Here is a 15,920-nt window from a genome sequence, read left to right as displayed (position 1 = left end):
GGTATGACTTTTATCACATCCTTGTATTATTATTTTTTAATAATGCATATCAAGTGACACAGGAGAACACAGGTGTTCAAATCAGCAGAACTGCATGAGGAAAATGGCTGGAAAATCTCATGTTGAGCAAAAATCTTCTTTATTTTTCTATATGCATCACTGTGTGGTGTCCAACAGGGCCCAGGTGCCTACAGTGAACAACCTGGGCCTCTGTGGTTCACGAAGCACAGCAACCAAGTGATGACCACAATTTGAAAATGAAGTTGCTCATTTCCTGAGCATTATGTTACAATAGATGCAACTTTAATACAAGGTTAATGGACACAGTTAATTGGCAGCATTTTGGAAAATATGGAAAAACAGAAACAGTGTGCTACCCATTATTAAGTTACCCAACTTTTAGCCTCTTGCTATTATCTCTTTCTACACAAAACTACCAACTAAATAGTAATTAACTAGGGGTCTCTAGTTATTTTGGCAATATAAGTCTAAACTCTTCAGACAGTTCTGTGCAAACTTCATGAGCAAGGAGGCTTGATAATAATTTGGACTATAGTTAAAATTTTACCTCTATTATTTGCTAAAGTTTTCCTCTTTTCAGAGTATTTTTGGAACAATGAGATTTAAAGGTGTCTGTATATTAAGTATACCACATTACTTAAACTATCCTTAAACTAGGTGATATGCTGCAGAAACTTGTGTAAGAAGTCTTCTGGTGAGCTGTTCTGACAACAGCTCTAAAATCTTATTCTCCGACCTGAATGATCAAGAGACTTCAAAACCCCACTGTTAAAAAGGGAGTACTCACAGGGGAAATTCTGTTTGTCTTGTATGAAAATAACGAAATAAAAAGAATACCAGAATTCCAGTACTAATAACCTTGCAAATGGCTGAGATGATGGCCTACCTTATGCTCCCATCAGTCTATCAGCTTCATAGACTCCACTTCTAACCACCAAAGCAGAGACAGATGGGAAATAAAATAAAAACCATATATATTCTGCTAGGCATAGACTTGTGCCTCAAAATCCCTGGAGGTGTAGTTAGCTCATGGTAATCCACCTCCTGTCATGGCTTATTGCTTAATTATGGTGATGTATTTAACTTATTTATCACAAGAAAGCAATAATCTTTCACTTTAAAAAAGTGTACATTAACCATGTTGCACACATAATAGATCACAAGAATATCCAGTGTAGGATTTAAAACTATCAAGTAAGGCACATCGTTGATATCTAAATGTCCCTTGAGAAGCTGGAAAATGTCTATAAGCATATTTAAAATAAACTGCAATAGTACCAAAGTCTTTAATGGAGCTAGGAGAGCTGTTTTATGCACACTATCTTGCAGTAATCGCTGTAGTTTAAAATAGATTTTAATCAAGCACCATCTGCATAATAGGCTGAACAGACAACATAGAATTCTACTTATAACTCTTATCATATAAAGTAAATATTGTAAAACCTCTACTGCATAAAGAGAATATGCTGCAGCAGTTCTTTAGTAATCGTGTTTCTGTTAGTTAATTCTTGGTACTTGCAGTCCTCTCACTATCTTCCCTCTAAAATACATTATTTGAAATTCTCTCATAAGTGATATTCAAATGAGCATGGAAGAAAACCCGGTTATCCATCTATGAAGAAATACATATTTGCAAACCAGCAATGCTTCCAGCAGCTCACAATTATGCTTGGCAATAACCGAATACATGTTTAACGATCCAACAGTATGAATTATGGCAAGAATTACACAAATGTAATATTCCAATGTTGAGGTGGTCAGACTAAAGCATGTGGTAAGTGGCCACTGTTTAGAATGTTTTTATAGTTACAGCTACTGATTTTTAAGTTCTCCCTTTTTTCTTCTTCTAACCACAGTCCCACATATTAGATTTAGAAGAATTGAGGAGACTTAGGGATGTACATCACTTGCAGAAACAATATCCTTGGTCTGAGACTACATTTCATATTTTCATGGACCTAGCAGCTTTCTGACTGTATATACAGTCTGACATTACTGTTGTCACTGATCTTATGGTCAAGCAACTTCAGGTGTCTTGCTTTTAGAGCAATGGTGTGTAGGGCAGCTGAGCCCTCTAATGCAGCTCCTTTCCCTTTTCTGGGCAAGGGAATATACAATGTTTAAAGTCCAGAAGGCCTATATGAAAGAGCCTTTATGAGAGTGAGTATTGCTAAAAAATATTTAGCAGCTGCTGCCATTACTTCTGTGTATGTTGGATAAGGCTTACAAAAATTTGAATATTTACCATGGAATGATCATCCAAGAAGCTCAGTACACGAACAATTACATCAGTTTGTAAAGTTTCCTTATTACTGGCATTTGGAATATGTACATTAAGCTGAAATGATAGTTTCCTCCATGCATGGAAATCAGCAGTTCACTAGGGATACAATTATATTTCTAGTCCAAATGTATATAATGTACATATTCATTCATACCTTCTGTTATCGTCTTTCTATAAATTCATGAAAACATGAACAGGACACTGAGATTTCTGTATTTTTTCCTCTGGATAGAAATAGGTATAGTTGTTAGGGATTTCTCTACCAAATCTGCTGTCAAAGGACCAGTGGCTTCTCTTTCAAACATAAGGCTGGGCGTTCAGCTGGTATAAACCAGGGGAGGTCATCTGACACTGAGGTGATTTTCCATTTGAAAATGTACTTTGTCTTTTTGATCAATGCTGGTACATGGGCAAACATCTTCTCCTGCTGGTTAAATAGGAAGAACGTCACTGTTGCTATGAACAATACGTTGAATTCAGTTGTTTTTTAAACAGTCTTTGTGGCAGGAAGATCTCATTGACTTCATGAAGCTGCTCAAATGTGGTGAGCTCCAGCAACAATTACATGACTGCATCATGTGCACTTCTACTGAAGGACTGAATAATGAGCTCTGTCCCTGATCTGTTAAGTACTATCACACATCTACCTGACAGTTTATAAAACAAAGAGAAAACTCCAAATTTAGCAAAATCATATTCAGGAAAAAGAGGCTCTCCCAAGAGGTACAACAACCGCTCCATTTCTTGCTGTCCCCATCCAATGCCTTCTTTCACGGGGAGGAGGATTTCTGGAGTGAGAAGAAGCCCCCAAAGCAGCTCTGACAAAATTTAATACTGTTGAGGCTGGGGAAAAGGATCGCCACAGAAAGCTGGTTTATTCTAAGTACCTGTATCCATTCATTGGCAGCTTCCAGGAAGAGCAGCGTGACAGAAAGATACACAGTGGAGGTGTTTAAATCATAAACTACACCACCACACTAGCTTCTTAGGCTGATTATTCAAACCCTCTTGTCTTTTAAGGAGGGAACTACGGCAGAACCATTGCATCAGATCAGGCATGCCAGCCAACTGCCTGTCTCCGATGGTGGCCAATTTCAGGTGTTTGCAGGAAGACCTAAGAAATCCCACAGAAGACAGGTACGGCATAATCTGCCCCCCCCCCCTCCCCCCCCCGCCCCCAGTAACCCTGCATTTGATCCCTTCTAGTTAGAGACTAATTTAAGCCCTCTCTCATTATTAACCAAGTTCAATATCCTTTAAAATACTTCTTTTAGCAGAGAAATTATAATTATCAAAGAATTTTAAGGTAACGTATCAACTTCAGCATACTGAAGTATTTTTCTTAATTTTGTGTTGTGTATTGTGTGTTTTCTCATCTTTTTCTGCTTAGACTGAGCATGAGAGAATTTTAAAGAGACTTCCAAAACAACATGGCTTGTTAAAAAGTTGAACACTATATAAACTGGCTTCCATAAAGAAAGGACCAAATTTTACTTGGTCTGCAGTGCTTAGTATTGAAAACATTAGCTTCAGATGAGTACTGTTTGTATAAAACCACAACCCTACATTTTTGCTAGCACAAAAGTGTTGCAGTGAAAAAGCACATGGATTAAATATGGGTTAAATAACTGAAATATTTGATAGAAATAAGGATATCTTAATTATTTGAATGGAGGTTTTCTCCAGAAGTTTAGAGCATCTTGCACACTCCCACCGATATATGTAAAAATATTAGCAAAGCAACAGTAGTAGCAAATAAATTATTCTGAAAAAGTAAAGGCTGCTTGGAATTATTTTTACATAGCTGTATTCCAAAGTTTTCCTCAGTAAGGAAGTGTTTATTTAAAATGTATGAATTATTCAGTTATTCTTAAAACCTAAAGTTTGTGAAATCAGGGGAAAGTCCTGAAATAAAACTTTTGAATCAGAATTTATTCAAAATGTAGTATAACATATGTCTCCAATTACATGATTATTTTATAGCTTGAGGCATGAAAAACAATATAATTTGAAAACAAATCAAACTTACATTTCTTGACTGGATTATACTTCCTCAGTGACTCACAATATGTTTTCTTTCACATTCCTCGCAAGCCTGCAACTTTTCCCCACAAAATATGGCCATGGCACAACATCTTCACTACACTACAGGACTGCTGTAAGAGGACTCCTATTTTGTAGTGACCATAAAATAGAGCTAAAGAGGTTCTCAATTTCAATATGTTCTATGCCTGGTTTAGGGAATGACTTTGTGCTAAGTCCCAATCTTTTCATGTCTCAGATTCTGTGTCTGCAAAATTAAGATAATATACATATGTATTTGGGGGGAAGATTTCAGGACTTGCGGAGGTTTGGGAGGTTTTTGCATGCAAAACCTGCTATATAAATTGACATTTATCCTTTAAATAAATGTCTTGTTTGTTATTTAAATTACTATTATATCTTCATGTCTGTACTGACACTAAAATGAAGCTTAAATATATCATGCTGGAATGTCAGCACCTCCCAAATATAAATGCATAATGGGTCTTCAAGATTTTCAAGGTAAGATTTTTAAAGTTCGTAGAGGATCTTTCTGTTCTGGTTGCTATGATGTTCTGTTTACTCATCCTGTGACCAAGTAGCAAAGACTAGCATATTGTACAGACTGTTCATACTTTTTATAGCAGTAACTTGATCTTTAACTGGGAACAAACATCCCTTCTATGCAAGTGAGAAAACTCAACCTTTATATTAAAGTCCTAAAGGAATGGCTATCCTTTTAGTGTTTTACAGAATTCCAGTTTGCTCTCACGAAGAGGAATGATGTCCTTTACTCAAGCTGCCTGAAGAATTGACTGGAAACTAGAAGTTCCGTATTCATAACCCTTTATTCACTTCAGTCAACCCCCAACAATATATAAAGTATCACCTTAATAACTGTGGCCATACGATTCATTTAGCAGGTCCTAAAAATATCCACCATTTACACAGTAATCCTAGCATCTAAGCCTACCTTAGAGCTATCTTCTCCTTCATCTTCATGGACTGAACTGGATGGTGAAGGAGTTGCAGATTTGCTTCCAGGTGGAGAGGGCGAGTTGTGAGGAACATTGTTTCCACCCATATTCAAACCAAGCTGTGCACTGAGCTGGGACTGGTTAATAGTAGTCAGCTGCCCGTGCTGCATCATTCCTGGCTGCCTAATATCTGCAGGTTGGACCCTTGGCCTCATGGTTGCCATCTGAGGATGGGAACTATACTGGGCTCCTTCTGTATTCCGTAAATCTTGCATCTACAAGAGGAAAAAAACTGTATTAAGTATATCACTAATAAAGTGTTCTGTTCCTTTAGACCTCTGTCGGCCTGATTGGCTATATAAGGCTTAAAAGAAATGGCAAGTACTTAAATCAACATGTAAATACTGGAAAAAAACAGAGTAAGGATATGATTGACATTTGCATAACACTGACTGTTATAAACTATTCAGGCTGTAGCCTCGGCCCATGGGAATAGCAAAAAGTAATGAAAGCTTGTTTCTTTAGAGGGGGAACAAAAGGGCACTGCTTTCTGTAACTGCGTGCAGAGTATTTCAGAAATGCTAACAAATAGGGACAGGTTTGCACTCTGAAGTTCAGAACAAGATCAGTACACAAATATCCTCAAAATTCAAGACAATTTCCAGATCCTACTTTTCTTCTTAGGATTTTTGTATGTGTGAGCTGTGAATTTGGGAGCTGCAGTTTTCAGAGTTTGAATATCCAGTATTAGGTCCGAATCTATTTTTCCTGGTGCTGCCCAATGAGATACCGCAATTTTCAGGATTCAGACGACTGACAAGAAGGATGCATTGATAGACTGATTAAATGATTTCTGAGTTGATTTGCTGCTAAGACATATATGAACAGAAAGCTCGGAAGTCGCTGGATTGACAAATGAATCCATTGTGCTATGTGGGTCACCGCTTCTTAGCATTAACGAGACATACTATTTTAATGCAAGCAACAAATTCAGTCTCTGCAAGGATAAGAATTAAAAGCACTGGAGAATGAAACTCCTTTCTTGTCCAGAGGTCAAATGTACTATACACACATACTACAGTGGATTGCTTGTAACATCTTTTCAGTATACTCATACAGAAACATGACAAATAGCAGAGAGTATCACGGAGAAGCTCAGATTTAAGCTAAGGTGTTCTGTGGGTGATTTAAAATTGACGTGTCAATTCAGAGCTGAAATGAAATAGATAAAGTTGTCTTTCCGTGCATCAGACAAACATGCCATACGTATCGAGTGGAATCTGACAGGAACTACCATTGCATAAGTTCCATTACGATAAGGACATGTGTTAATGGTTCAATATATTAACATAACCACATTTATTCTACTGACAGTCTTTGTTCGACATGTCATCTGAATTGTCTAAAGATCACTCAGATTTTTATTTTTTAAAAACTTTTTATAGCTCTTGACTTCTATAACCTATCTCTCTCTCATGTATGAGGGAGAGATAGATACCACAGCAATCTGCAAGATACCTTTCAACCAGTAACACACAGAAAAAGAAAAGACAAACTTTTAACTTCACCTTTTCTCTTATTATTGATACTGTAAAAAATTACCAATTTTAGGGAGATACTTTATGAGCTTGGGGATTGATTTTTGTAAAGCTGACTGGTTGGCAGTAAATCAAACTAATAATACCAATAGTTATGGCATACTTACCACTTGACATGTACATGTGTCTCTGAAAAAGTAGTTGAAATGGCTTCTGACAATGTGACATCACAATTATACCTGTATTTATATTGCTTTAGAAATTAATAGCTTTTTGTAAAAAAGGGTTATCGATACAAACATGTTCAAGTTCATTTAATGACTACTAAAGCACTGGAGGAGAGGAGCAGACAGCGCAGTGTATGAAATCAATTGAAGGCTGAAATTTGAATCCTGGCAGACATTTATATTTTTAAAGATTGCTACTGACTTCTTGTTCCCTTTCCTCCAGTACCAGCTCCCCTCCTCGCCAAACATATTAGCCTTGAAAGCTATCATTATCTCTGCCTCTAGCAGACAACCTGTATCAAAACAGTTGTGCCTGTGAAGCTGTAACTGCTGCTTGGCCATTTGACTCCCGATCCAGCTGTTGGGCTGAGCAGCAGCTGGGCAGCGGGGAGCGGGAGCGTGGGCTACCCCAGGCCCTCTCGGCCAGGGTGGCTCACCAGCTGCCGCACGGGGCGAGCGGGCAGGGGATGGAAACCCACCCAGTCCCTTGTGTGCTGGGGAGAGGGAGGCAAAACTCTCCCCAAAGCCCTCTCTTCACCCCGTCTGAGCCCACCACCCTGCACGGGTTGAGTCCACGCTGTCCTGCTTGCAAACGCCTTGGGTTTTCGTGGGGGAGCATCCTGCAGTGCCGGGTCAGGGCTGGGAATAAACCCCCTCAGGAAAGGCAAGACAGCTTTTTAATAAGAATGCGCATCCTAATGATTTTATGAACTCTGGAATGGAAACAAGCACTATTTGAAACTCCTAACAACCCTTATTTTTAATAAATTTGCAAAGTATCTACCTAAGTGAAAGCAGGGCAAAGGTTGTAATTTTAATTACTTTTTCCCAAGTAAATATAATACACTTGTTATTATTCAAACAATCTCTCCTTTATTAAAATCTCTTCATATGAGCTTCAAATTATCAGATTGATACTGCAGAACATTCTGTGTTTGTCAGCTTTAAACAACATATATTTTTAAACAGTCTGTATTCGCTTTTAGCTCCGGTGCTAAGCATGCACTGTGTTTTCATATAACGTGACACCAACTGGATGGTACTGGACATGTCCCCATACAAAACACATGTATATATATATTTGCAAAAGAACCCTTCACTAGTGAAATTCTGAGGACTGCAAATGAGGTGCTGCAGTAGAAAAAAAAACTATTTTTCTTTTTGTCAGGATTCAGCTTGTCTTCTGACTTTTTAAATCAGATGAATACCAGGCTACCTTTACAAAACCAGGAGTAAACAGCATGGAGACAGCTTGTTTAACAGTACATGTTCCCTTCTAGATACTAAGCCAGAAAGCCTCACCTAAGGGACCTGCCTGCAGAGAAAGGTGTGACCTGGGAACGTGCCAGTTGAAGTCCATCACAGAGAGCTGCGGCCCTCAGCAAGGAGGATCCACGTGGCTCCGCATCTGCAGATGAGATTGCTGTCTTGCCTCTCTCTGGCACCCACTGCAGAGCCCACCTCCTCCAATCCTGCCCCTTCCTACTGAAAAAGTGAGATTGTCTAAGAAAATGGAAACTGCTCGTTCCTTGAGTAAGAACAGGCAGCTAACCACCTAACTGTGAAAAGTTATGAGATCACACTGTGGAAAGCATGTGACGATCAATTTTCGGGGTCCTAAAGGACCAACAAACCAAGAACTGTCCCATCTTCCCTGTTGGGCTCCAGAACAGTCCCACCATGAAAACCACACACTTGGGTCACTGCAGTGCTATGATGGTACACCCCTGTAGCAAACACCCTGACGACCTCGTCTCTGCAAGAACAGTGGCACTAATCAGACACACTCTCTGTCAACATTACATGCAGAGTATGACCAATTTCTTATAAACTTCTTCAAAATCAGAAGCTTCCCATTCCTTGTCCCTCCAGATGGAGTTTTACAAAACCCGCCAATGTGTAGCTGTGCTGGAGCCATATTCAGTATGCAGAAGCAATATTGCGAACACACTCTTGCCGAATGCAAAGCTGAATACAAATCCTGCCGAGTGGCAGAACGCCAAATGGAAGAACAAAGTTAAAGAGTTTCAGTGTTACAGAGGATAAGGACAGTCTTAAACTGACGCCTTCGATGGTCTCTCTGATGAGGTAATAATGATAATATCTGGCACTTTAATATCATTCTCCATCTGTCAGTTCCAGGATGTTTCACAATTTGTGTTATATTCAGCTTTAGAACATGCCTGGTTTTATTTTGGTTTTACTAACAGTGAAGCTATGATACATTTATTTTCATGGCTATTTTTTTTTTCTTTTTCTGTTTGCATTTCACTTATAAGCAGAAACTGAGCATCCACCCATATAAGTATTTGACTGCAAGTTAAAAGACATAGTAAAAGCTGCTAATTCTGAGATGTGTACTGATAACCCTTCTAATAGGCACATGTTTAGCACAAAACAGAACAGGGTTGTCTGCCTGAAAACAAGCTCCTAATGCCCTGCTCAAAGCTCCTAAGGTAGTAAGAATAAAGTGCTTTAAACATCAGACCATCATTCTCCCCATCAGCTTAAAGCAAAAACAAAGGAAAGCGTGCAATGCAGAATTCAGTGATATCATCCCTGCACAGAAACATCTTACTGCAGGACAATGTGAGTACAGTATCCTAATCACAGAAAATAGTGCTAGAAGGGACCTCAAAAGGTTATTTAGTCCAACACTTTATCTCACAGCAGGATTAGCTATACCTAAATCATTTCTGACAGATGTTTGTCTAACCTCTTCATAACCTCCCTAGGCAATTCGTGTGCTTAACTATCCTTACAGTGGAAAGGGCTTTTTTCCGTAATGTCTCACCTAAATCTCCTTTGTTGTAATTTAAACCTACTACTTTTTGCTCTACTCCCAGTGGACATGAGGAATGTTTTTCTCCTTCTTTACAGAAAAGTTGTACACACTAGAAGGCTATTATGAATTTCCTTTCAGTTTTTTCTTCTTTAGACTAAACAACTAAACCTGAAGATCGAAAGACTTTTATCATATGCTGTGTTTTCTACACCTCTGATCATTCTCCCTGCTGTCCTCTGGACTATGTCCAATAACCTTCATCTTTCATGAAATACCGTGCCCCAAAGTCCACAAAATACAGATATTCTTATCTGACACAGCATTCAGACAGAATCCTTCATCTCTCATAGGATATAGCATATAGCATTAAAAAATCCCTAATTATCTGTCTTTTTGATACAAGCTGGTTAACCCATACAAGATACAGAAAGAGTCAAATTGCAGGACTCTTAACTAATGTCCCAGCAGTTGGCTTTATGAAGCAACTAATTTTTTTCTAAGAAATATTAGGCAGGCAGTTTCAAAAGGAATGTGCCGTTAGCAAAATAATTCCCATATTATTTTTATTATTTTTCTTGTTATAATTAAGAACTGTGATGCAACATCTCTCGGAAAAGCCATAAAACTCCATATTGTCCCTCCCTATTTAAATTCATTTATAACAAATGTTATCATTATATGAAAGAAGAAAGACAAGTTGCCTTAACAGACTGAAATAAATTCAACAGGTCTAAGTATATGCAAGAAACACTAGGGATTATACACCGGAGATGAAAACATTAAAACATAAGGAGAAATACACAGGGCTTACTTGCTGAAGCAAGTGGAGATTACATATCTCACTACCCTGGGTAAATTCCTATCAAGGCATAGAAGGCATTATTTCTATTACCACCACTAGGTCTTACAATGATTTTTGCTTAGTTTTCCACTAGTTGAGAGCTCTTATGAACTTTTCTGACAGATGCTGTGGAAGTGGTTGACAGTTGTTTGTTTCTTGTCTAAAAGTGGTCAAGGTAAGTCAGAGAACAACAATTTTTCATAATATGATAAACTATGCTTCAATCAATTAATTTAACCAAAATTTTGGGAGAAAAACCCAGGAGGTCTTAAGGGTTATCTATGAAGATACCCACAGTGTGCTTCCTTCTTCACAGGTGTCACCCATCTGCGTCACCATGCAGGCATCACAGACATTCTTTGGTAGGCAGAATGGGTTTCTGTTATTAGTTGTCTTCTCATTTATATTCCCAGGACAACTTGTGCCACTACCTGTGCCATATTAAATCTGAATGTTTGTCCGTTCCCAAATAATGCTACATTAAAATGCAGCACTAGCCCCAGTTCTGCCAACCTCCTGAAAGCCATGAGATTTGCTTAGAAATTTTACTGGTTTTATTTTAGGTGTTTTAATTGCCTTCTACCATAAGCCAATGTGCATCTGCAAGATGTTTTCCAGTGATATAGAGATGCTCATTAAAAAAAGAGAGAAAACAAATTTAATTTGTACATATTCACTTGACTCTCTAAGACAAGGTTTCAAAAGAGAAGAGAAGATAACAGTAAGTTGCCACACAGGTGTGAGAGTTGGCACACAGCAGAGGAATTGTGTTTGGGAGACAATATCCACTATTTATGATCAAAACAAACAATTGCATAACCAAAGAAAAAAAAATCATAATTTTTTTTAATGATCCATGAATCAAGCAATATTCATTGCACAATCAGAGCTAAGTTTAAGCTTAAAAGAGTGTCTAAAAATACAGAAATGTCCATTTTAGACATCTTTCACTCAGTTCATACTGATAACCTCACGGTTGTTCAATTCATGTTGGTGGTTAGGATCCCAGATTAATAGCAACTGAATCAAAAGCAAACCACGCAGTCTCATGTGTTGCTGTCCATTATGGTGATGCTATTCAGTGAGAAAACTTAAAACTTGAGATAGCTTGAACATCTGTATTTGTACACCAGAGAAAAAGAAAAGGTGAACCCAATATTTACAAGATATCTGACAAGAAGTTAGGATTCACTGATTAGAGCAGAAAAAACTGGTAACTGGCATGTATGTCCTGTCATGGATGGAGACTGCTCAGACCCAAAGATCCACACACTATCTGATCTTTGTTTCTGCTCAGTTAATGTAGAAATCACATCTGCAACCCAAGTCTTCTTTTAGCACGTATATAAGAGAATGAGTGCTACAGAAAGATTTGTTATGAGAGCTAAGGTTACTGTAAAATGACCACAGAGAACCATTCAAAACACATTAAAAGGAATAACTCAAAGCACCACCTAACAGAGGAAGGGATGTGTGTTTTCATCATCTCATTTTTATAATTCTCTTCTGTATCAGCTAACTGCATAATGAAAGACTAAGTTTTAAAGTAAGTGGGTATTTGGGGAGTGTTTTAGTGTTGTACACAAGTGTATTTTATATACTATGCCCAGTGCATTTTCAGGATAAAATGAAAGGATCATTCAAAATTTCTGTTGATTAGGAAAACAGCCTTAAAATTAAACAGCAGAAAGCTCACATGTAAAAAGAACCCTAAACTAAAAAAAAAAAAAAACTATTAAATTTACTAATCTAATCTTTTCAAAATCATTCTGTTAAAAATTAAACTACTTCAGGTTGTTTTATATAGTACTGGTTCTGTAAGTGATCTTAAGCTCCTTTAAAACAATTATATACTCAAAATTTGACTGCAAAATTTTATAGCATGATCACATAATTACAAGAATGTAGTAATATACAGTTTCTATATTTCTTGGTACACAGTTAATTTGGTGACTATTAACATTCTTTTCTACTTTATGTTTTAATATCCTTTGAGTCACACAGGGCCAAGGTCTCAAAACGAATCATAAAAAACTACCGACTGCTATTCACTCTAATATAATAACCCTTTATTTAAAACAACCTCCAATAAATTTCATTATAAGAAGTTATTAAAAGGGTTAAAAACCTATTAAATGTCAAAGAATTTGCCTGACTCAAACTTCTAATAAAGAAACAGAATAGGCTTTCTTTCTGAATTATTTAAATCTTTACTGACTGTGCACTGAACCATGAAATTAGAAAAGTGTTATTAGAAGTGTTCTCTGGTTTTTATAAAAGTTGTAGCATAGAATATATCAAACCACAGTCTTTAACTAGACTAGTTAAAGAAATAGGTTTTTAATCCTGAATACATGGTTTTCACTGATATAAAGGGTCATAATTAAAAGTCTGGCCTGGAAGCTGAAGATAATAAAATTATTATTACAGGAGCATACATGTTCATTTGGTATATTCTGGATGCATGTTTCCATTTTAATTTGGACAAATATCTTCAATTTTGTTTGATCTTGCAAAGTCCACTAATTTGGACTCTCTCAGCAAACAATTAAGCTTTTAATAGTGACTCATTTTAAAGAATTAATGGTGAATAATTTATGTTATCTTTTTCTCTTTTTTTAAGTGTCTAATGCTTAACAGTAGGTATAGGTTGACAGCAGAAAAATGGGATCTAGGAGGTACAAGTCAAATATTTTAGCACGCATCTCCTGATAACAATATTATCCCTTCGCTGCTTCTTTGCAAATAACAACAGAACTATTTTCTATTTCACCAGTTATTTACATAAGGAAAACAATCATGCATTTCACATTTATTTTAGTGATGCTAAAGAACTCCTGAGTCAGCAGTATATGCGCAGGTTCACTCAAACACACCTGAATCAATAGCTTTTCATCAAAAGAAATGAAGTCGGAAAGACGCTTGAGAGAGACAATATTGTCTCCCCTTTTAGACAATAAAAAGAGAAGCATCCAAGGGACATGAAACCATTGAGTCTAGGAATACACAATAGATCCTGGGAAATACTGTGAACAGTGCAAAGCTATGGTTGCTGTAGGGGAAGAGGGAAAAGGGGATGCAGGCAACTACTGCTGCCTTTGTAGAGCTTTGCTTCTTGCGACTGACCACCACCACCACAGTAGCCAGCATGAGATTGCTGTAACCTTCGTTGGCTTCTGCTTTATTCTATTCCATTCTATGCTATTCTGTTCTATTCTGTTCCATTCTTTTCTGTTTTTTTTTGTATGATGTTCACCACAACAGTATCAAACTATCTCCCTGCAGTGAGTTGGGCAATGTGACTATTATTTGCCACATGTTGTTCACTCTATCTGCTGTAACAGACAAAGGTAAACTGACCACATCATCCATCTCTCCCTACCACAAAGGAAAGGAAGTTGTATTAGATACATTTATATTAATAAAACAGTCTGGAGAGTCTTTCTTGAATCAGTGTCATCATTCAGTAGAAGATTTGTAAATTTTCCAACAGATTTGCCAAGAGAGGATCTCACCAAATGATTGGAGAGTGCTACGCACAGTGCAGGGCCAGGGAAGTAGTTAGTGCATAGTTGTGTATCTCTCAGTGATATCAGTGCATCTGCCACTGAATTTTGTCACACATATTTTAAATATTTTATATGGTAGTGTTAATATTTAGAAGATTGGAGGATTTAGCATCTAAATAAATTTCCAATGAGATATTCATATTCATCACATTACATACTTCAAAAGAAAATGCAGCTTGCATAGCATTTAGAAAGTGTTTAATTTGAAATAAATTGGAAATATTAGAATTAGACTGCGATGTTTAAATAAACATATTTAAGGATGTTTACACTTAGTAAAGAATAACATGTGACTTGACTACAGTATTTATTGTGTTAAAACTGACTCCATGAGAATGATTTGGGTATGTCAATGTTTGTATGCTTAGGGCAACACACATGTGGTCATTTACTAACTTGATAGGTGTCAAAATCTTCAAGGAAGATGTTGAGACCTTGAATGACCAAGTAACCCTTTGAATTCTAGCCCATTCAGGCTCATTGTTTTAATGAATGAGCTTAGTTTCAGTAAGGGATGGCTGCCCAAGCAGAAACTACTAGACCTACAATCATTAATGACAGATAACAACAGGGAAAAATACTGAAAGGTAAAACAGAAAATGTAAGACTTATGACTGCAGATCATTCTTGGTGATTCCATATGGTATACCATGTTAGTTCATGCTCTTCCTCAGTTTTCATCTCCTCTTCAAAAAGCTCATCCCTAGATTTGGAATTGCTGCATTATTTCCATGCACAGCAACAAATTCTAGAGCTTGATGGTGAATTGGGCTCTGTCTTTCTCACCCTGTACACCATGTGGAGTTCAAAACCAATGAATAGTCAGTTCTTTCTAGTCGGCAAGTTTGGGCAAAATACTATGAAATTCTCAATATTGTATATAAAGCAGGAGTCATCTGAAATGCACATCTGGCTAACTTGTGTCCTTCTGTGTCTTCTAGGGTTCCTCTTTGTCTCAATAACTGTTCCATTTGCCTATTCCAAAGAAGGTTCTGCTGCTCATTGAGTTTAATATCTTATCTGAGAAGCCATGTTCCTCAGGTTCAGTGACAGGAGGTCTGCCTAAGTGCAAGGGATGTCCATGTGGGAAGAGACAGAAATTCCTTCTGGTTAGGAAATTACACTAAGACAGCTGTGACACCTGAAAAGTTAGTGCAATATTGGGGTGTCTTGTGTCTCCTAACTCTGTAAGAAAACTCTGTAGGATCTGAACTTAGTCCAAAGAAAAGCCAATTCCCTTGCAATTCCCTTGCAAAGATGGACTCTGCAGCATATTAGCTGGAATGAGAGATTTTTGAAAATTATCAGTGAGATTTAATCTAAGTATGCTGTTTCACTGAAAAAGGCTTTTGCAAGCGAGGAGAGGCTGTCTCTCCAGTGTTGTCCACTTGTTTAGGCATGGACAGAAATAAAGGGCAGAAGGATCTCAAATGACAATCTCTGTCATCCAGAAGGCAGACAAAGGACTAAAACCTGAGTCTGCTTCGTGCTCTAATCATCTCATTACCCTCATCATTAGGCTTACAAGATTTCCTGCTGTTCTGCACAAACATTTAAAGGGCATTGTTTCCATTCCAATGTGATACCAAGTTGGATCTTTGAAACCAGGGTAACACAGGCAGATCTAGTCTGAAATTGTCTGTATTCTTGCTCTTG

The 15,920-nt window shown here is 37.5% G+C and overlaps 1 protein-coding gene across 7 annotated transcripts in view; it reads right to left on the bottom strand.

Annotated features, from left to right (window-relative positions):
• LOC104639538 (thymocyte selection-associated high mobility group box protein TOX) overlaps window positions 1-15,920 on the bottom strand; it is a 314,557-nt gene that overhangs the window by 135,073 nt on the left and 163,564 nt on the right. For 6 of the 7 annotated variants that reach the window (XR_012833817.1, XM_075744040.1, XM_075744037.1 and 3 more), the window contains exon 4: window positions 5,301-5,579. The exons of the other annotated variant lie outside the window; for it this stretch is intronic. Coding sequence is in view for 5 of the 6 variants with exons in the window: in XM_075744040.1 (XP_075600155.1) it covers window positions 5,301-5,579 (279 nt within the window). In the remaining variant the exon portion in view is untranslated. The remainder of the gene's footprint in view (window positions 1-5,300; window positions 5,580-15,920) is intronic. 7 annotated transcript variants of the gene reach the window in all.

This window comes from Balearica regulorum, chromosome 2 (assembly GCF_011004875.1).
Source record: "Balearica regulorum gibbericeps isolate bBalReg1 chromosome 2, bBalReg1.pri, whole genome shotgun sequence".
NCBI classification, from domain to species: domain Eukaryota; kingdom Metazoa; phylum Chordata; class Aves; order Gruiformes; family Gruidae; genus Balearica; species Balearica regulorum.
Note: the sequence above shows the minus strand (reverse complement) of the source record. Positions and strands in the feature narration are given on the sequence as shown.